Raw genomic sequence first — 21,271 nt, 5'->3', positions numbered from 1 at the left:
TCTTGTTTATGGTACACATGTTAAAATACCAGCTTTACCGTATACTTCCTCGCACCTGAACGCCATTTACCATAGCAAAATAGAAGCAGATGATAGAAATCGTGCAGCCGTTGGAGTTAACTTTGGGATATCAGTGAAGTCATGGAAAAAAGGCTTTAGAGCTCGAGCGTCTCAAATATCCATTGCCTCGGAATCAGACACATGGTCGCTTTCCTGGTCAGCCTCAGGAGCAGCGGGTTGATCGCCTTCCTCGTCGACATCCATTTGGTTGATTTCGGTCCCGTCAGCTTCGCCATCACCTTCCCCCAGCGCCTCTTCTTCCCCAGCGGCTTCATTATCCTCTTCGTCTTCTCCCTCACCTTCGCCTTCGCCTTCACCCTCTCCGTCAATCTCGCCTTCATCGCCCTCAGCACCCTCTTCTCCTTCCTCTACCATGGTCTCGCCTTCATCACCAAGATCAGCATCTTCCTCCCTATCAACGTCTTCTTCCCCGTCGCCGGGCGTTTCGTTAGCTCCGTCCCCATCAGCACTAGCTGGGGCCGACATTTCCACCTCCGGATCCAAAGATCCCCTATCCTGCAGATTAGGGAACAACAAGCTGCGCTCTGCCGCAAGCTTAGACAATTTCTCATCGTCTATCTCGCTCAGCTCGCTTTCATCATCGGCACTGTCATGCAAGCTATTGGGTATATCACTCTGTTGCCCCGAGGCCAGCTCATCAGCCGCCGCAGCGGACGTATCTGTATCCTTCGCTTGCTCGGGAGCGGAAGTGACTGCGCCGATAGCGTGAGATGGTTCACTTTCTGCAGCGGTCGGTGCTTTGGCAACAGGAGCGCGAGGCGCAAGTTTGCGTTGAACAATTGTCTCGGCCCGTTTCTGGATGTCCCGTCTTGCGATGCCCTTTGTGCGGCCACGGGGTGCCGGGGCTTCGGATGCAGGTGCGGAAGTTGGGGGCGTAGGGGTGTCTGCGGCACCATCACTGGCCATGAGGAGGTGGTCTACCTTCATTTTCTCTTTGTTTTCTTCGTTTGCCTGTTCGATGACGTTGGGTATGTTGACCTCGTATAGGCGGGAGTAGATGTCGGCGATGAGGTCTTCTAACAAGGAGACTTTCATGAGGTTGTTGTTTAACTTCTTCAGCTCGACGGCATCGCGAAGAAGTTCGAGGAGTGTTATGCTCTCTGGAGCTAACTGGGAGAGGCCTTCTAGTCGAGCTGTGTTTGTGACGAATTCATCCCATCCGATGGGTTTGAAGACGCTTTCGTCATGTCCTTCGTTGATATTTCCGGCTTTTCGTATCACTCGTGCATAGGTTAGACAGAGGTCTTCCCACAGTTTGGCATGGTTGATGAAATCGCCCTGCTTTTTCCTGACTCGACGAAGCAGTTGGTCAAGGCTTGCACGATCATCCAGCTGTTCTAGTAGAGCCACAAAGAAATACACGTATCGTGTTGTGTAAACGAAGTGTCTGCCGGGACGCTCATTCTCAGGCCTCCACACCTGGATCGTCATTGTCTTTGTGAATATCTGCTGTGTAAGTTCACCCTTAGCTCCTACAGCTGCGGCAGCGTCCTTGTCATCATCATAAGTGATATGTGCAGCCTAATTCAGGTAAGCCTTGGTTCGCCGCAGGTAATAGTGCAGGTTTTTAGACTTACCCTGGCAGCCATGCGATGATGCCAGTTCGACTTGTCGGCATGCTTCAAGTTTCGAATGACAGCCAATATGTAAGGCTTCCAAGGGGCACCTTCCTCCGGAGGTGGCACCTTCCGTGCCCAAGGAGTGGCCACGAGAGTCTTGCTTCCTTCAGCCGGCTGGAAAGAAAAGTTAATTGCCGCTCACGTATGGTCAAAGCCAAGCCGGGGGGGTGTTGCGTACCGTAACTACTCCTCTATGAACGAGTTTGTGAATAATAGATACGAGCTTATAGTGAGGTTCGAAGATAGGATCCGACCGAGAATCCCTCTTCTGGGGCAGTGCATCAATAGCATCGAGCAGAGAATCTAGGAGATCATCAAGGTGAATATGCCCTGATGTGCCCCGGACGGAGTCATCACAGCTGAACATCTTCCAGAGACATTTACTTAGCATGTAACGAGTCCTAAGTCACAGTTAGTGGCCACATTGTCAGTTGCAGCTAAGGAAAGACATACATCCAACTCTTGGGCTTATCGGGAATGGCACGCTTAAGGAGATAACTGGCAAGGTTCCAGACGGAGTACAACCTCATCTCCTTGAAGGGGAGCGCTTCATACATCTGCTGGTTTTCCTCACTATTGTAATGTCGAGTAAAATCGGAAAGGCTAAAAGCGGCCATGGATAAGGGTTCTCGAGAAGACGAGTACAAGCGGATTCCAAAGTCAGTGTAAAGGTCGGATACAAGTGCTCGAGTCTCTGGCGTAGGATCGGCGTTTCTTGCTGCTGTTGCAACAGCCATAGCATAGCAATGGATTGCATAGCGTTGCCAAGTCACCAACTCTGTCCGGTTGTTATTAATCTTGTCCGCAGACCACGTTATGTCCTCCTCCAGCTTCGAATCGTAAGTCTGGGCAAGTCGATACCATGATTCCCATCTCTGAGTGTTGTGTTCCAGGTCCTGTCTAAACCACGTAATAGCTTCGTCAAGATCAGTGGTTGGAATGGGGTTAAGACGCTTCTGGGAGCGGAATTTGGTCAGCGCAGCATGTCCTAACAGGAAGTACCATCCATTCTTCGCGATAACCGCACTCTCGGTGGGCACCGGGAGCAACGCAAGATCTTCAACTCCCCGAACGGCACGGAAGATCTCAGTTGGGTTTAATGGAGATTTTAAGTAAGCTGTCAGGATGCGCTTATTGTAGGATAATGGAGGCGAAGATTGGTGGTGCCGATGGCTTGTTGCATCTTCTCAATCGTGTACTTCAAGTCAGATTTTGACAGATCCCTGATGTTCATTTTCTTCGCCTGCTTCATGACAAAGTCAATCATCAAAATAGCTGTTGAGCGATCCAGTTTCTCCGAGGGACAGCCATGGTCCTCCAGATAACCATCAACCGGCGACAATTTGATGCCGTGTATGTCGTAAAGTAGTTGACAAATATCATACTCGTAGTCCGCTTTCTCATCCAAAGAGAAAATCTCAGATTTGACAAGCTTAAGAAACTGCTTGTGGGAACGTTTGCACATCTTCCTGATGCCTAAGGCATTGTGCACAGAGCGCAAGTAAAGAATACGGTCCTCGAGGGGTGTCTCGAAGAGCTCTGGGTTCTGTGCAATAGCTTCTCTCAAAAGGGTATAATGAAGGATCCAACAACGGACGTGCATATCTCGCAGCTTATCTCTGAAGCTTTCCAATGACTTTGCCAACGCTCCGCGTACATCGGAGCTAGATAACTGGCCCACACGAACCGAGTCTTCATAAAGCACAAAACTATGAAGTAGTTTTAATACTAGTGTTACTGCAGATAGCGATGACTTGACGTGGTCCATATCAAAACATTCGTATGCTTTGGCTGGCTCCTGTAAAACTGCTGTTACGGTCTTATTCAATATTCCATCGAGAGATTTTAACCAACGGAGCAAAGTGATTTGGCGGTGCTCACTAGGCTCTTCTAGATGTGCAGGGTTCCAAAGTTCTCTCACAATAGTTTCAATACTCCGCAGGTAGCACGACACAACTTTCGGCGTGTAGTCGATCTTCTTGTAAGCGTCTTGTAGCCTCTTCCATAAGAAAAGCCTCAACGTAGCATCTCCTCGATCTAAGAAAGAGCCCATTTCGTGGAGCTGTGATGTCGGTAGAGAATGTCCCTGTTCCTCTGAAGTGTTTTCTTCAACAAACTGGACCGAAGCAGGTTCCAGAATAGGTTCTATGGTTTCGATGAGTCCCACAGGGTCTTCTGATTCAGTATTAAAGATTCTCATGAAAAAGTCCATAGACTCCAGCTTCGAAATCTCTTGGTCAACGGCCTCAATCGATATTTCCGGCATAATTGCGTTGTTCACTAGGCTTATCACTGGTTCCTTCAAGCGACTAAGCAAGTGCTTCAGCTCCTGAAGACAAAGTAACACATGTTCCCGTTCGGCGTCCGTTGTCATGTTCGAATGGAATGTGGATGCCCAGATATGGCGAAGGACAATATTATCCTGATGACTACCGGATGAAGAGTAATCCATGAAGTGGGTGAGTGAAGTACGCGCTAGTAAGCCCCACCGTGCTAGACGATCTTTTTGCTGTAGTCTGATCCCTTGGTCGATTTCACTGTTTGGGTTGTTAATGGAGGCGTATATGTCAAGATGGAGCTCAAATATGGCTTGAATCATCTCGAGATATGCAAAATGATTTGTGGTATATTCAAACGATGTGTCAGCGCTAGCGCCAAGGATTCGGCGTTCAAGACTCTCAACGTGTTCGCTCATTCCCTTGTATATGTTTTCATCCTCTTGTATCAATATTTGCACCACTGTCTCTTTCAGTGCATCTGGCCACTGCAATGAAGTGTATGTAGAATTCATGTTAGGGAAGTTTGAAGTGCCAGATCTGCCGTCCTCTGTAGAAATACGCCCGTAATCTGGCATAAGAAGGCATTTGAGCCACTCCAAAGCGGCTTCACGGAGGTGGAACCATCCTTCATTGATGCTATTCATGAGCATGAGTAGTTCCTCAGTACCGGAGAGAACTTGCTTCATCCCTAGCTTCCGGGCGGATTTCCTGGAGTGCTCTAGGAAGATAGCCAGCCCAGACTTGCCCATCCCTTGAATGTCCTGAAGTGCCGCAACATTATCACACTGGAGTGTCGCCTGAGACTTCCCTTCGTCCCAACCTTTCATAATGTGTCTCAAATCTCGAGGCAGTATGTACTCGGCCTTCCCATTGATTTCACTATCTGGAAGGTCTTTCCCATCGGTAGTAGGAGATATTTGTTTCCTCAGCCCATCAACTGACCCTAGGTCTTCAATCCCGAACTTGGCCAACAGAGGTTCAACCGTACCGAACATCCATTCGTCTGCTCTAATGAAAGCCTCTAGACGGTCTTCGTAGTATTTGTTATGGTCGAACGAGACTTCATCAGCTTGTAATGAAGCCTCTGTGTGTGACTCCCGTAGACGGGTTCTTCTGCTCTTGGATCGAACGCTTTCTGTCTGATCTTCAGCGACGGCCGACGCAGAAGATCGCTTTCGTGCCCCATTGGTCGATGATCTAGGGTCAGGATCGTCGACATTTGGAGTTTCCTGTTGATTAGCTATCTCGGGAGATTGTGACGTCTGGATCTCCAATGATTCTATAAGTTGCTTTTCAGCCCGTTGATCAATAGATGAGTGGTCATCAGCGTGTTCTGCAGTTGAGTCCAGCGCTTCATGCTTCACAGATGGCTGAACGTCCAAGTTGTTATCTTCCTCAGATATGTGGGTGGTTTGCTGCTTCTGGTTGCTTTGAACCTCTTCATCCTGTGCCTTTAATGACTGGTCTTGAACTTGTGTTTCTTTGGTCGCCGTAGCTTTCAGCTCGGGGCTAAGAGCTGGAATTGAAACGCAGACTGCAGTACCAGGGCCTCCACCAAAGTTGCCCTGCTCCTCATCCGTTAACGCTTGAAGGATGGTCTTGCCAAGATCGGCCCATGTCGGTGAAAGAGGCTTTAGATCATGTCGTGTTGTGCTTAAAGCTAGGGGGTTTTTCGACGGAAGGACATCTTGAAGGTTGTCGGGTAATCCAGGCAGATACGGGTAGGGGTCACTTTGGCGCTTGAGAAATTTGAGAAGGGCTTTCTTGGGTTTCTTAATCGGGACTTGGCAAACCGATAGTCTATCTTGCAGCGACAGCAACGTTTCCCGAAGACGTTCTTCTGCAAAAGTTTCCTCCAAGCCTAGCTGTTCTGTTCGGACCTCCAGGCGATTTTCATCATCTGCCAGGACACTTTCTAAGCAGTAGCGGGCTAAGCGATAGCTTTGTAGAGTACTGCAGAGCCTGGCGCTTTGTCTCCAAAGGTTAAGGTCTGTGTCATCACGTTCCAGGGCTTCTGCGAAAGACGTCAGGGCAGTGCTCGCACGCTCAGCAATTTCAGCTGAGAGATCTTGAGTGGCATCTGACGCCTGGGCAGCATTCTCTATAATGGCGCGCAAAGAATCTAGTACGAACTGCCCGTGGTTTTTATACGCAAGATAGATGGTCTGCAGCAAAGTACTGGATGTGGAATCATTGATATCGTAATCTGCTAGCGGTTCACCACCGTCTGCATTACCAACATAGTCGGATGTCTCAGCCAATTCAAGCTCGGTTGCAGCTCTTTTGTAGTCGGAGAGAGATTCTGGGTACTTGAATATTTCCGAACTGAGAAGAGCATCATATGCTTCCGCAGCTTGAGCGTAAAAGAGGGGACCCTGTGAGTGAAGCTTAAGAGCATTTTGGTATAGCTTGAGAGCTTCCTCAATTTGGATTTCCTTAGTGTCATCAACCTCTTCTTCTACCGCCTCGGCGGGCTCGATGTTCAATGCGGCCCAGCTTGCCATGTTGCAGTTTACTCAGGCTGCAGGGAGGTTCCAGACATCGGTAACAATCTCGACGTGGCAGACAGCATCTCCCGAAAAGGGAAGCTAGTCCCTATAGTTGATAAGACTAAGCTGTGGCAAGGAAATGGTAAAGCAGAGCAGAATCCAAGCTGTCCGGGTCTAGCCCGTGACTGGGGACACGCATTTCACGCGTTCCGACATTGGATTACCAAAAGGGGAATAGAGCGGTGCCTGAGGACCCAGCCCGTCCACCAGGCACTGATCAACTGAGGTGACGACGACTTGTTAGTTCCTGTGCCATCTGTCCTTCGAGCACGATTGATGAGTCCGTTGTAGTACTTGGTGCTTTCTGCTTTTCCTCTTGATTTAAGTTCGGCTTGCGCTTTTCCATGCGCCATGGTTGCGCCAGCTGTCCCCGAGTATGCACTTCCCCTCGCTTTACGTGTTCCTGAGACCTGTTATCAACTGCACTCGGGCCACCATTAACTTCTGCGCTGACCCTTGAAATCGCTGTTAGACTCTACGAAGAGGAAGACCTCTTCGCCGCTGTCGATGCACGTACCGAATCACTACAGAACTTGCGCGAATTAGGTCCGCCCGACCTGGTGTATTTGGTCAAACAACCCAAGACCAACTCGACCCGTCAGGTGCGTTTCTGGGAGCCTCCGGTCGCTCATTCAAGGAACGGCTTCCTCGGAGGTTGAATGATGACAATTATTAACGGAAGACGATTATCACAGACCGGAGTCTATCACCATGTCACTGGCATTGATGCTTCTTCGTCCGCTAGCTTGGCCGCCTATGTAAATACGCTAACCTTCTCCCCCCTCGATAAGACGCACAAGGTGGTTTCAGGGATATACTGGTCAGGGCACTTGCAAAGGAAAATTCCATACAGTTAGAGGGGTTAACAGATTTACAGTTGCTACAATGCCTTCTCCCACCTTGACATGCGTGTCGAAGTCAAAATTCCCGGTAGTCTCGAGAGCTACTGCATCGACGAGCGCGGGGACAAACGTGTTGCAACTGAAGCTCTGTGGCTAGAGACATTTCTGTGCGGAGTCTTGCGAGCCTATACCTATGCGGACGATGGTAGCGGAGATTCGGTTCGAAAGATCGTCGGAGTACGTCGATTCAACCCAGTCACAAATACAGAGATGGAGCACAAGTTCATGGATGCTGCGGAACGGCTCTTCTTCTTGGGTATGGCGCACGATAATTTCGATGCGCACTTATACTAACAATGCAATAATAGGTAGGCAGCTGAGCTCCGATCCTGAGACACAAGTTCCCAACACCGTCAGCAATCATCTTACTTCGGGCCTTTTGAAATACATTTGGACAACGGGACGCTACACATCTGGCATAAATCTTCTAGAAAAGCTCCGCATACGGGATGTTGAGGTCTCTTCCCTGCTAGCCCGGGTTCTCATAATGGCAGATGAGGAAGTGCAGGCAGTACGGTTGATGTACGACTCACTGCAGGACGTCCCCATGGACTATGCATTGCTCGACTGCCAGGCAGCCTTCTGTCAGAGTAAGGGAGAGGGGGAAATGGCTTTGGAATGCGCGAAGCGGGCCGTGACTGCTGCGCCTAGTGAGTTCAGCACTTGGGCACGACTGGCCGAAGTGTATGTGAACATGGAACAATGGGATCTCGCACTCCTTACATTGAATTCATGCCCTATGTTTACGTACCAGGATAAAGATACCCCTCGCATGCCCCAACCGTCACGCATCATGCTTCCTATCCTCGCAGAGAGCATGTTGGATGAGATTGATGAGGGCCAGCCAAAGCAGGGGGACCCACACGATTATGTCCATCCTTCTCTACGAAGACTGCACGCTGCCGCATACCAGGGGACATTCCTGAAAGCATATAACCTGTTAACCAAGATTGCTGCCGCTATTGGTTGGGATCAGCTTCTGAAGATTCGTAGTGAAGTGTTTGTTATGGAAGAGGAGTATCGGGTCGAAAGACACCATTCAGCTTCCAAGTCTATACGGCGCAGCAGTTCTATAGCGACCAATGATAACGAAGAACAACAAAATGGCACCAATGCTGAGGAAGAAGATGAGAACCCGGAAGCCACCCCTAGCGAAAACAAAGAGGAGCAAGCTGGAGACTCTATCGAGAAGCCTGAACAAACAATGGCCTCCGAGGTCGTGAAGTCTGGCAAGGAAGAAGTAAGTTACACGTATCGGCAGCATGTAATCTTATATTAATCGCCACAGCCCGACCCGTCGCATTCGTCATACGCACAGTTCCGCAACAAGCGTCTCTGTGAGAGGTGGCTCGACAACCTCTTCATGGTTCTCTATGAGGATCTTCGAATTTACACCATCTGGCGCACGGAGATGGCCCAGTACCGCCAGCAGGCCATTGAATACAAGAAGTCTGCAACAGAATGGGAAATCCTGGGCGAATTAGCAGAGCGACTGCATCATTTCGACGAGGCGATCGAGGCCTACCAACACTGCATGGCCATCCGGTTCTCTCCCAAGGCCATGCGAGGCATTCTGAAGTTGTACGAGAGTAAGCACGATACGAGAGGGATGCTTGGTGCATTGATTAGGCTTATTGCCTGGCAGTACCGCTGGTACTCAGAGGTATGTTTGCTTCCAATAACACTCCGCCGAAGGCATCAACTAACCAAACACAAGTTCTCTCCTGAACTACTCTATCTTATCCGCAAACTCATCGAGGACGAAGGTGCTGTCAAGGTGCGCAGCATTGTCCAGGCGACCAATCTGCCACAGCCCGTACTTGACCTCACTCATCAATATTGTCAACTGTGCGCCACCTTCCGTAGCAGCGGCAGCGATGGTTAAATGTGACCCGTAAATCTCAGTGGTTGGGAGATAGCTACCCACCAGCAATGAAGTCTTTAGCAGCGGAATTATATTTACGTATACAGGCAAGGCATCGTTGGCGGAATGGTTATTTATTATTCTGATACCTTCCCTCTTCTGTGGCCCCCTTTCCCCTTTTCTTCTGTGTCTTTATTTTATCATTCATTTTCCTTCCTTCGGACACCCTGTTTCAACAACTAATTCCCATAGAACCAATTTATGCTGTATGACTTTTCTTTTCTGGTGCATTTTAAGTCTCCCATCTGGCTATTCGCCTCCTAGCATTAAATAAATGGGTTATCCTGAATCATCGCCACATGCGACGAAAGAAACTCGTGGAGATTGGGGACTTTGTTCTATCTCTCCTAGTTCTCGAGTGGAGCAAGTCCAATTGAGCACATCTGGAACCCTCGGAGGTTAAGTTGTCGGGCCATTTATTCCATTCTAGCAGAGATATTAAAGGGCGCATCTTATGATAAAAGGACAGCCAAATTGACCGACCGATTCCTTGAACAAATATAAGCTAGCTAAAACAGTACCCTGAGTCCAATTACAGCCGGAACCAAATTATTTGACGTAAAGATTACAGCTCCCCAGGTCATGGGACATTCACTCGTTCTCCTCTTCGACTCCAGTGTCGACTTCAGGTTCCTTCGGAACAGTGTTACCCTTGGCCTTGGCTGCAGAGGCAGCAGGGCCACTGGTTTTAGCTGTCTCCTCGGGCGCTTCTTCTTCTTCTTCTTCCTCTTCTTCTTCCTCTTCCTCTTCCTCTTCGTCGTCCTCTCCGACTCCGTTTTCACCGGCCTCTTTGCCGTTTGCTTTTACTTCTTCCTCACCTTCTTCGTCTTCAGCCGGAGCTGCTGCTGTCTTGCGTTTCTTGGTAGCAGGGGGGCCTAAAGGTTCTGCATGTCAGCTTGTGTTTCCTGGAGAATAGTGTATCTAGGCGTAGGAAGAGGTGAAGATCGGAAGGAGGCAGAGTAATTGAGAGAGATAGAGAATAGACAAGCGCTTACCTTGCTCTTCAGCGGGTTCTTCTTCCTCTTCCTCTTCTTCATCGGAAGGAATCTCCTCTTCACTTCCTTCTTCTTCTCCTTCGCTCTCGCCTACTTCCGAGTCCTCATACCTGCTCATCACCAACGTTAGTCGACACGTTCTCTCCCAATGCAGGGGTAGACACGATAGACACAATGCATCCCAGGCAACAGGATTAATGCGCCAAGCCAGACAGTACGACGAACAGAAACCCAAAACAGACGAGATGATGGATATCCATCAGGCGCACCAAAGGCGACAAAGACGTGAATGACGACAGGATGACAAGGATGGTGAGGAGAATGTGCGTGGATAGATGCGCCGATACGCATAGATGAAGGGATAGAACCGCAATACAACTTACTCTTCTTCCTCTTCGCTCTCGTCGCTAGGGAGCGCCTGGAGCTCTTCCTCTTCCTCGGCTTCTTGCTTTCTCTTACGGGTGGACATGATGTATTAGGAGCTAAGTAGATTGGGAATGGATAGAAGAGATGAAATGTGAATTTGTGATAAGAGCCTAGTCAATGGCGCGTGTCTATCTTGAGAACACGGCTGATGCGCCGTGAGAATAGAGAGGAAAGAAGGGAGCAAGAAAGGGAGGATGATAGGTAGGAGAGAGGGAGAGAAAGGAAAATGGAGGGAGAGGGAGGGAGAGGGCGAAATAAAAGACAGAGCAGATGGGGGAGTCAAGTACTACCCACGGCAGCAGGAGGGAGATTAAAGCCTCAGTCGGCGAGGGAAGGGGGGGAATGGGACGGAATGGGTGAGCAGTAGGCCTGTTACTTCAGCGATTGGAGGAAAGGAGGGCGAGAAGGAGGGGGGGGGGAAACAGCCAAAGCTTCCGGTCAGCAGCGACCTGGACCTGGGCAAAAGGCCCAGCAGAGTTAAAGTGAACCTGAGCGAGAGAGCTCCCGCATTTGTCGCATGGGAGATTATCGGAGGCCGTCGCTTTAGGATGTCGCTGATGTGCACATAACGGATGACCCCTTGTGACGATGCTTGCACTGATCTGGTGTTGGAAACAGGATTGGACCTTGCTCCTGTGGCGGAGTCGACATCTCAACGGACCCCTGCAGTCCCAGGGACCCCCCAGGCTTTGTTAGCGAAGTCAAGACCAAGAGGATCTGGAGTAAGACGGAGTGAGTCTGTTGCAAAAGTGACGGCAAGATGACAGATCAATATCAAGGTCAGGAATGTTTGGTAATGTGATACTGTAACCATGCCCATGTCCACCACCCCAGATGAACGGAACGGTTGGTCGGCGACATACTACTAGTTCTAGTATTACAGGCACTGAGTGTGTTCAGAGTAACCAGCCCGTGGCAATATTGTCGCATTAGCCGCGATAGCAACCATGATGTCAGGAATTGAATTTCTTCTCATGCTCAAAATAGACTAACCCCAAACATGGCACCTCCGGAACTAGTCCCATTCGGGCTCAGTGTCTGGTGCACGGATGAAAGTGCTACTATTTATGAATTCCCCCGGATGATTCGCGCGCATCAACAAATAAACACAGACTATCCCAGTCCTAGCGAAGCATAATACCATTAGCTAACGAGAATCACGCCTAGCAAGAGTATATCCAGATACATTAGTATATAGCTATGTACGTCTCCCTCTACCCAGGGTATCAACTATCTACAAACTACTCTATCAATGCGCCAAAAACTCAAAGTTGGCCATGCTTGGGTCTAGCAAATTTTCATCCAGTCCAAATCCGTATGTGCCCACCATGTCATAGATCAGATCTGGCGGGGGAAATCCTTGTGCCATGGCATTCGCACCGCCTGGGACCTCACTGCTACTTCGATCCGCCGGTCCTCCAACTGGCGGTCCACCTTGCCACGCGGTCTCCCAGGAATCAAAGCGATCCAGCATCTTCCCCAAGCCACGCGCAATATGCCTCGTCAGATGCCTTTCTCCCGCAGAAACACAGTTCAACAGCTCGATGACGCGTTCCACTAACCGCCGCACCTCACGTCCATCCAGGCTCAGATAGGCCGAGTTCCAGTTGACCGCGACCTTCAGAAGGAACACTGCTGAAAAAGTGACCATCGTATGCGTAAAGATGGGAACGCCCACGATGGCGTCTCGAATGTCCGGCTCCTCGAGCACCATATTTAGACAGGCCATGGCGGACGAAATAGCGATATTAGCGGACTCTTTGCGGTCCATGGAGAAAACAGGTGTGTTGGACGGCGACAGGGCACGAAGGGAGAGTGAGTTTAACTGGAATTTGGCAAAATGATAGTGCAGCACAACCCCCTTCGACGGGTACGTCCGCACGTAAGGGCTATCGGCTGAAGTACAAGTGGTGGTCAGATATTGGCGCCTTGATGGTGGGGGTTTGACATAACTTACCTGATCGCGGCTGCCAAAGAAGCCGCCATTGATCAACCGCCACATTGTAGACTCGTAATTGGCCGAAGTCTTCCTCTGTCAAAGCCTGCTCGGTGTCGCTTCCAAACATGCGATAAGCCTCTGTCAGGATCATGAACAAAGCCACCTGTGCCAGCAGTCGGATATCACCAGGTACAACCATGGGAGACTGCAGGAAGGTTTCGTAGTTCTTGATGGCTGTATCTTCATGTATGACCGGAGGTCGGCCATACGCAATACTGAAATGATGGTCGCAGACATAGAGTAGATACCAGAGCTGCGCGCGCTCGTACTGATCACTATGGCCCCGGGTCATTTTTTGATAGCTCTGGTGCAGACCAAGCTCCGTGGCAATACGAACAGCATGTCCAGAGAGCTTCCAGCTCAATTCTGATAGCCAAAATGCTCCGACGCAGAGGCCACGAACATCATCTAACGTGTGAGCCCGCGTCAGGGACATGCTGGATACAAGAGATACATATGCATGATAGCATCGGTTTAGAGTTTCAGTACGATTGGGGATATGAAGTGCAGCAACAGTGAGGACTGCCGCAGACAACAAAGTCGATGCTCGTCGCACTGACGTGAGGTCCCGGTGCACCAAGATGATCCCTCCCCAAAGGAGCTGGTTCATGGTCCGGCTAAAATATGCAAACAGTTCTTCAGCCTCATGAATAGAGAGCACTCCCCGTGAGATGAAATCTTCCTCTAGCAAGGTTAATTTAGGTTGTTCGATGAGGTTGCTCCGTAAATTACGCAGCTTAGTGACTTCGTAAAGACTACGCATCGGTGCCGGCACCAATTCTCGGTCTTGTAGGTCTGGCTCTTGAGAAGGCTCCCGAGTTACATCCATAACGACACCCGGGCCGTGTTGACTCGTGTGATTAGAGATCGACTGCGATCCATCGAGCGAGGGTCCATGCTCATGATGGGACGCGACTGGACTTGGGCCATTTTGCGTATCGCCTGTTGGATACGATGAAAGCTCAGGTAACCCATCATGGCGAAGGAGATGCGAAACAGCTGCCTGAAGCTGTTGGATACTGGCTGCAGCCTGGGATTTCCATCTGACGCAAAGATAAGAACAATAACTCAGCGCTATATCGCTTGTAGGCGTAGAAGACTACTCACATGCCATCATCGTCAACAAACTTTTGCGAGAAGTCATTGACGACGCATTTTATGCCGCTGCGTATGCACTTATTGCAGCTCGTTTCCCCCAATTTGAACTCGCAGCGTATCTTATGACGTTTGCACTCCGCACCTGAAATCCATTGTGTTTTAGTATGAATCCCCTCTCCCTGGGCCTCAAGCGACTTTTTCGCTTTGCCTCATTATAGATCATCTTTTCGGTGGTTCAACGGGGAACAACTCACAGGCGCGGGCTTTGGAGATCTTCGGTGGTAGAGGTCGTCCGTCGGGGACAGTGGAGGGATGGCGATCTTCTCGTCGGGGCGACACCAGGCCCGCATCAGAGGACGAGCGCTTCATAGCTGGTAAATGGCAAATGGGTAGTTGTGACTAAGAGTGAACAAGACTGGTCGGGGATGCTCCGGCATTATGCAGTCGGCATGCGACGCGACTGAGATCGGCGGGAAAGGAGCGATTGTGCTAACTATTGTATGGTGAAATTGTCGCTAATCGTATATTCATGATTCAATTGGATGTCCAACGAGATACATCTAGAAATTGGAAGCAAAATACTCCGTAATGTGCAAAGACAAATTCCCCTGAAGATAAGAAAAGGAGGAAAAGTGGTGTGACTATTTTCCCGTGGGAGAAAGCGAGGTAGGATTAATACCCCGCTCCAAAGTGTGCGCGCGGGGGCGCTTGATCTCCCATTGCTTCTCATTCTTATCAGAAATGACAATCTTCTTCTGGACATATTCCATCAACAAGTTCTCCGAGACCTCTATTGACTTCCAGCTGAGATGCGACTCGAATCGGTAGTATACTAGTAGCTCTACAGTTTTTCTAGCCAAGCATCCATCCAGAGTTTCCGTATGGGGCAGCTAAATCTGGGGTAACTCCGGGGAAAGGAACCGTTAAGATGCCCAGCTGTCACATACTAATAGGACAATCAATAGGGCCAATTTCTTAATGAAGTCTCTTGGAACCACTTTTTTGTAAAGTAGTATTCATTCATCTTTTCTCCGTTCCTCACTCGGGCTGATGCTGATCTGCGTGCCCGGCTGGTTTGTTACACTGTGTGCGCACGAGCGCAAAGGTACGCAAATCCGCGGCTTGGAGTTCTAGTGCTAAACTAATTGCACATCAAAGCCATGAAGCTAAGGTAACATTTCGTGAAGTTCCTGGAATTCCATCCTTATTGTGGCTTTTTAGCAGCCCGGCGCAAGTCCGGCTGTGGAGAGAGCTGTCCCTGGACCTCGGACTTGATGCGACTGTGGAGGTCAGTCCGAACCCCACCAAAGACGAATGATGATATTGCCCTAGGTATATGAACCAATTCACTCGAACCTGAGTAGGTACAATTTCTTCACTCTTTTCTCGGCAGTTTTTGAACAATTTAAATCACTATGCAAATTCTTATCACCGGCGCTGCAGGCTTCATCGGCCAATTGCTCGCAAAAGAGCTCCTCAACGACCCCTCTCACCAAGTTGTATTAACTGATATCAACGAGCCACCCATTCCGAAGGGTGTCAAATACCCCCAAAATGCACGCAGTATCACCGCAGACCTCCTTAAAGGTGCAGATGCTGTCGTGGACAAGTCCCTAGACGCTGTCTATGCCTTCCACGGTATCATGTCGTCCGGCTCTGAAGCCAACTTTGATCTCGGCATGAGCGTGAATGTTGACGCCACCCGTGTCCTACTGGAAGCTCTTCGCAAGACCTGTCCCGGTGTTCGAGTGATATACTCCTCCAGCCAGGCTGTCTATGGGCAGCCTCTTCCCGAAGTGGTGGATGACAGCATCATTCCCACCCCCCAGTCATCCTATGGTGCCGAGAAGATCATCTGTGAGACGCTCATCAACGAATACACAAGACGTGGGTTCATCACTGGTTTCACTCTTCGCTTCCCAACGATATCCGTTAGACCTGGTCGTCCCACGGCTGCGGCCTCTTCGTTCCTCTCGGGAATGATCCGGGAGCCTTTGAACGGAGAGGAGTGCATCATTCCGCTTGAAGACCGATCGTTCAAATCCTGGCTTTGCTCTCCGCGCACTCTCGTCTATAACCTAGTCCTCATGCTCTCGTTACAGGCTGATGCGGTTCCTCCCCATATCCGGCAGATCAATGTACCAGGTATCTGCGTTACAATTCAGGAAATGATGGATGCTCTGGAAAAGGTGGGAGGCCAGGAGAAACTCGCGTTATTGAAAGAGAAAGAAGATCCCAGCCTTAGGCCAATCCTAGAATCATGGCCCACGCGATTCGACAACAAGCAAGCCATCTCATTGGGTTTTAAGCGCGACTCGTCGTTCGAACAGGCCGTCCGGGACTACCAGCTGGAAACAAACCAGGAATGAAATCTTTTCGTGGAGGATGTTGAAATTGATATGATGCTCATAACTTTATCTCTGATGCAGTATACTTGCTATAGAAACATAATTAGAACAATGAAACATTTACCATACACAGATCCACCGCATATCCCCAGAATACGCAGGGCAGTTCTAGTCGAAGCCCATTAGCCCATTCGCACCTCGATTACTTCCAGACCTGAGACTATCTTAGCATACGTTCCATACTGTTCAATAGCTTTCCCAAACCTGTCCATCAATCGCCACCAAGCGATTGAACAACTGGTTCCTCGTCTTCATAGCAGTAAGTTGATAATGTTGTTTCTTTTGATCTTTCCCGACAATCTCCAATCCATCAACCACCTCTTTACTTCCCACCGCCCATCCGGCAGCCAACTTCCCCTTCCATCCAAATCCCCCAATCTTCCGCAACTCCATAATATCAGCTACGGGCATACTGAAAGATACGGTTCCCTTTTCCCTACTCTCAAGCCTCTGATCACCTAACAGGGCATCCGGATCCGTCGTGAAATACAACACCGGTGGATCAACCGTCGAGTCAATCACCACAGCTCCTCGGCTGCCTTTGTAGCGAGCGTCAAACTGGACCGGTCCCGAAGGCAACGCCCCTTTTCCTTTCCTGCTGAGAATTCCAAGTCGGGATTTAGCGTGCTCGGATCCTGCAGCTGCCCGGACCCGGTCAACTGCAAGTTTGCTTTCGATGCCCGTTGCAGTTGTTCCTCGGAAGAAGCCGACAATGCGGGAACCTATTGTTTTCTTCCGCTTGTTTGCTTGGGATTTTTCATCTTCCTCTTGTGCTTGGGCTCTGGGGTCTGGTGCGGCTGCTTGGGTTATTTCTTCTTCTGACGCATCCAAGTTGACTTGGCTGGGGTTGAGTGATGCAGGGTCAGAAGGCGCCTTATGTAGTGCGTTGGAAGGTGGTGGTGGTAAGGGGGCAGCATTTGTCTCGCCGATACGGAGGAGGGTTAAAGTTAGCTGGGCATTTGTAGGAATTCCTTTTAGGAGGGAGCTAGTGAAATGATTAGCAAAAGTGATGATCAATTCAGCACCTTGAGGAACTTACTTTTGCAATTCAAGAAGCTTGATCCAACCTGGGTATCTGCGATTCAAGTACGCAGTAATACGGGCAAAAACGGGGTCTCCGAAGAAACCAAACCCTACCACGAAAGTACCCATTTTGACGAACACGTAGCTTGAGGTAACAAATGACCCGAGTAACCCGAGAGATAGAATGCTCGCCAACCGGATATATGGGGTTGTAGATGAAAATGGTGGGGTTGGTGTCAGGGCACTATTAGTCCCAAGTTAGAGATACACTCCGCTTAGCTTTGTAGCGGCTTTGACTTACTTCCCAAGCTTCTCGTAAATATCAGTGATATCACTCAGTATACGCATGCCTAGATTTGCGCCGTTGAGTACTGTCTCCTTCATGGGCTCCCTTGTCTTATCGTGGGTACTATCTGGTACTCCCCCGTGGGCTGCTGTTTGCGCATCTGCTGCTTCCGAGACAGTATGCATGACATCTGGAACTGAATCCTCCATGGGAGCACCTTCAGGTGTCCCCTGGTCATGTTTACCAGCAACACTTCCAACCGCCACAGTGGCTGCGCTTGTGATTAAGTTACTGGCCTCTTGTTCAGCAGCCTCGCCCTTCATTTTCTCCGGTGCACCGGTGACGCTATCATGAGAGCCTAGCACACCAGCTTTGGGCTTCTGTACACCTCCGGTATTGCTATCAACGAGAGCAATAGGAGCAGGTGGGAACAGCCATGATCTGCATGGAGGGTAAACGACCAATGCAATCAGAAAGCAAAAGATTGTAGGCACTAGGAAATCCAGGAGCCATGAAAGAAAATATACCTGAAGTCCACACCGTCAGTCTTGAGGAAGTAATCACGTAAAGTTTAGAGAAAAACATACTCCGCAAAATATTCCTGTTCGCCGAGACTCCCTCCACGAGCGTAATCTGACAATGTGCTTGTAAAATGCAGTCAATGACACAACAATCGTCGTATAGAAACGCTCAAGGGTCGCCCGCAATTTATCTGGGGAGAAATGCTCGTCTTCGGCGCGATTGAGATCCAACCTTTGTAACGGGGCATCCGGCACGGCTTTCACATAATATATTTGCTGGTCTATGTCAGTACTGGAAATCTATTAGCACTAAATGGCATACCTTGTTGAACCGTCTGACGAGCATCCAAAGGTCCTCATTCGATAGGCCTGCCACGATTCGGCCTTGAGGGGAGTGTTGCCATCCCAAATCTGTCACCTCGTCGGTATCACCGGCCTTCTGAGCCATGCCCTTTTCATTGTGATTGATCTGGGAAAGGGCATGACTATCTGTAGGCCCAAATGCTTCAAGCTGGCCTTGATTTTCTCTCTCTTTCAATTCAAGTTTTGACGGGCCATTGTCCCAGCCGGCTGTAGGGGCTGGCAGGGGGTCGGTGAAACCTTGTCCTGACATATTGTATGGTGCTAGCCACCGATGCCATGGGAGGTCAATGCTAAAAAAGAGAAGGCAACATGGATCCTAGGGTCATGATCTATAGATCCGATGCCGTACGAATGACGTCATCCTTTCTTCCAGCGCCCTTACAGTCTACAAGACTTTAGCAGACTGGGTCCTGTTGCATGGCACGGGGTAACTACGTAGTGTCACTCTTCATGGAGCAGTTTCTCCATAAGTGGAGTCTAATGCATGGTTAATCTATTACTGATGTCATTTAGTGCCATATATATCAGGCACAGTAATGTAGGACGAGGGGTATTGCACCGCCACATACAGCCGCTGTCAAGCCACACTTAAATCCCAAAATGGAAGTACGCGTGAAATCGAAGCGCGTTGTTCTCATCTTTCCCCCAACGGACTACTGCTTCCATTTTGGAGGGCAAAAAATGACAGTGTGATAGCTTCTCAATGCAAGAGATGCATGCATTGATATCCTTTTCCTAGCTGCTATTTCAGGTACCACTTTAGCGTAGAAAGTACCGAATCACATCTGCGTCGCTTAGCGTCCAGCCAGTCCAGGAACTATGAGCGAAACGTGTGCAAACCCCCTTTTCTTGGGGTGGATTAAAGAATGGCTGGACCAAGCAAAGGAGCGTAACAGTAAAGGAAAAACTGTGTCGGTATAGCCATGTTTTGCTTGATAAGTCCGCTGCTGATACGCTCTGCTCAGATACAAAAAGGCCTACGAGTCGATGAAAGCATGCCCCTTAGTCTTTCAACATCCGTCCGAGGCCTTGCAGCTCAATGGCCTTGGCCCTAAATTATGTGACCGATTAACTGAGAAGCTAACGGCTCACTGTGCGGAGAATGGCCTTCCAATGCCTGAGCTTCCCAACAACTGTGAGTTTCCTATCTCTAATATGCACCCCACGGGTTTCTTTTAACAGCAACTGCAGCAAACGGTAAGAGACAGTCAGACGAAGGTGCATCAGAAAGTCAACCGGCGAAGAAGCCCCGGAAAGCAAGGCCTTATGTGCCAGCGTTACGGTCCGGACCTTATGCACTCCTGCTGGGTCTGGCCACTCTCGATGAAAATTCATCTCAGGGCTTGACAAAGCCACAGTTGATTGACAGGGCAGAGCCATATTGTGACAGCTCTTTCACGGCGCCGAGCGACCCAGGCAAGTTCTTTACCGCGTGGAGCTCGATGAAAACACTCCTCCAGAAAGACCTAGTTTATGGCCACGGCCATCCCTTGAAAAAGTACGCTCTTACAGAAGAAGGATGGGAGGTTGCAAAGCGGATCAGAAAAACCCTTCCCGAAAACCAAAACACCCTATCCTGGGCAAATCAACTGGTAAGGGGCAATACAATAACCATGTATACCAAGAGTCTGACATACCCAGAACACATCCGGTGCCCAAGACTCCAGTAAAAGTGGCCCCGGGTCTCACCATCAAGAAAGCAATGAAGACCTCGAAGCACTCCTCAACCCTCCAATAAACCAAGTAAACGACACCGAAGACACCACAGTAACACCCATCACCCTACCCCCCAACAGCTTCACTGTCCAGCTGGTCCTGGACAACCGAGAAGTCCGAACCCAGAGGGATAGAGACTACATCTCCAACGAGCTCAGCAAAAAGGGCATCAGCACACAAGTGCGCGCACTAGAGCTCGGCGACGCAATGTGGGTAGCCAAATTCCACGACCCGAAATTCCTCTCGCAGTACGGCGAAGAGGGCGACGAAGTCATGCTCGACTACATCGTCGAGCGAAAACGAATCGATGATCTCCTCAGCTCCATCAAAGACGGCCGATTTCACGAACAAAAGTTCCGCCTCCGTCGGTCGGGGATGAAAAACGTCATCTATCTCATCGAAGAGTCCGCCATCACTTACGATTTTAATTGCGCCATCGCAACGAAATACCAGGAAATGGTCGCTTCCGCTATCGCCTCGACACAGGTTGTGAACGGCTACTTCGTCAAGAAAACCAAGAATCTGGACGATACAATTCGCTATCTGGCCCGTATGACCTTTCTTCTCCGGAAAATTTATACCCAGGACGCTACCCCTGATTCACAAGATGGACCTCCGTCTCATACCCTCAGTTTAATACCTAGTCGCCAATTGTCTTCCTCGCAATCATATCTCAATGCTCTTACGCAACTTAGAGCGGAGACCCCCTCTGTTACATACGCTGTAACCTTCCCCACATTTGCCGCCTTGGCTTCGAAGTCAGAATCTCTCTCCCTCCGCGATGTATTCCTGAAGATGCTCATGTGCACACGTGGGGTGACGGGCGATAAGGCCCTTGAGATCCAACGCCGGTGGCCCACTCCCCAAGCCTTTATACAGGCATTTGAGGCGTTAGATCAGAAGGGCAGGGAGACTATGGTATCTGATAGGCTATCTTCAGCAGTGGGGAGGAAGAAGGTGGCCAAGGTGCTTAGTAAAAAGATTGCTGAGGTGTGGGGAGAGGATGGTTGATGCTTTAGATTGCTCTCCCGGTCAGGGGGTGTGGATAGTTTCAAAGATATTTTTGATTTGATGTATGGTAT

General features: G+C 49.6%; 7 protein-coding genes across 7 annotated transcripts; 3 read left to right on the top strand and 4 right to left on the bottom strand.

The window, feature by feature from the left end:
- Positions 1–171: 171 nt before the first annotated feature.
- Positions 172–6,483, bottom strand: hir3 (putative transcriptional corepressor of histone genes (Hir3); the record flags this gene model as incomplete). The annotated part of the gene is made up of 5 exons (XM_022536604.1): positions 172–1,602; positions 1,659–1,814; positions 1,879–2,101; positions 2,154–2,873; positions 2,900–6,483. The coding sequence occupies 5 exons, from the start codon at positions 6,481–6,483 to the stop codon at positions 172–174; spliced, it is 6,114 nt and encodes a 2,037-aa protein (XP_022385481.1).
- Positions 6,484–6,879: 396 nt separating this feature from the next.
- Positions 6,880–9,315, top strand: ABOM_009475 (ChAPs family protein; the record flags this gene model as incomplete). The annotated part of the gene is made up of 7 exons (XM_022536603.1): positions 6,880–6,902; positions 7,001–7,130; positions 7,224–7,348; positions 7,406–7,686; positions 7,739–8,670; positions 8,719–9,093; positions 9,148–9,315. 7 exons carry the CDS (start codon positions 6,880–6,882, stop codon positions 9,313–9,315), a joined length of 2,034 nt encoding a protein of 677 aa, XP_022385478.1.
- Positions 9,316–9,945: 630 nt separating this feature from the next.
- ABOM_009474 (uncharacterized protein) lies at positions 9,946–10,818 on the bottom strand (the record flags this gene model as incomplete). Its single annotated transcript, XM_022536602.1, has 3 exons — positions 9,946–10,229; positions 10,350–10,459; positions 10,733–10,818. The coding sequence occupies 3 exons, from the start codon at positions 10,816–10,818 to the stop codon at positions 9,946–9,948; spliced, it is 480 nt and encodes a 159-aa protein (XP_022385479.1).
- A 1,206-nt stretch (positions 10,819–12,024) lies between these two features.
- On the bottom strand, positions 12,025–14,241 carry ABOM_009473 (putative C6 transcription factor; the record flags this gene model as incomplete). Its single annotated transcript, XM_022536601.1, has 4 exons — positions 12,025–12,671; positions 12,733–13,817; positions 13,882–14,014; positions 14,127–14,241. 4 exons carry the CDS (start codon positions 14,239–14,241, stop codon positions 12,025–12,027), a joined length of 1,980 nt encoding a protein of 659 aa, XP_022385476.1.
- A 1,046-nt stretch (positions 14,242–15,287) lies between these two features.
- On the top strand, positions 15,288–16,241 carry ABOM_009472 (SDR family oxidoreductase; the record flags this gene model as incomplete). The annotated part of the gene is made up of 1 exon (XM_022536600.1): positions 15,288–16,241. One exon carries the CDS (start codon positions 15,288–15,290, stop codon positions 16,239–16,241), a length of 954 nt encoding a protein of 317 aa, XP_022385477.1.
- Positions 16,242–16,466: 225 nt separating this feature from the next.
- Positions 16,467–18,723, bottom strand: ABOM_009471 (DUF3292 domain-containing protein; the record flags this gene model as incomplete). Its single annotated transcript, XM_022536599.1, has 5 exons — positions 16,467–17,265; positions 17,320–17,547; positions 17,605–18,116; positions 18,177–18,386; positions 18,433–18,723. 5 exons carry the CDS (start codon positions 18,721–18,723, stop codon positions 16,467–16,469), a joined length of 2,040 nt encoding a protein of 679 aa, XP_022385474.1.
- Positions 18,724–19,292: 569 nt separating this feature from the next.
- Positions 19,293–21,200, top strand: ABOM_009470 (crossover junction endonuclease MUS81; the record flags this gene model as incomplete). Its single annotated transcript, XM_022536598.1, has 4 exons — positions 19,293–19,384; positions 19,439–19,608; positions 19,665–20,065; positions 20,115–21,200. 4 exons carry the CDS (start codon positions 19,293–19,295, stop codon positions 21,198–21,200), a joined length of 1,749 nt encoding a protein of 582 aa, XP_022385475.1.
- Positions 21,201–21,271: the final 71 nt, after the last annotated feature.

This window comes from Aspergillus bombycis (assembly GCF_001792695.1).
Source record: "Aspergillus bombycis strain NRRL26010 chromosome Unknown contig00104, whole genome shotgun sequence".
Taxonomy (NCBI): domain Eukaryota; kingdom Fungi; phylum Ascomycota; class Eurotiomycetes; order Eurotiales; family Aspergillaceae; genus Aspergillus; species Aspergillus bombycis.
This window is presented reverse-complemented; position numbering and strand designations above follow the sequence as displayed.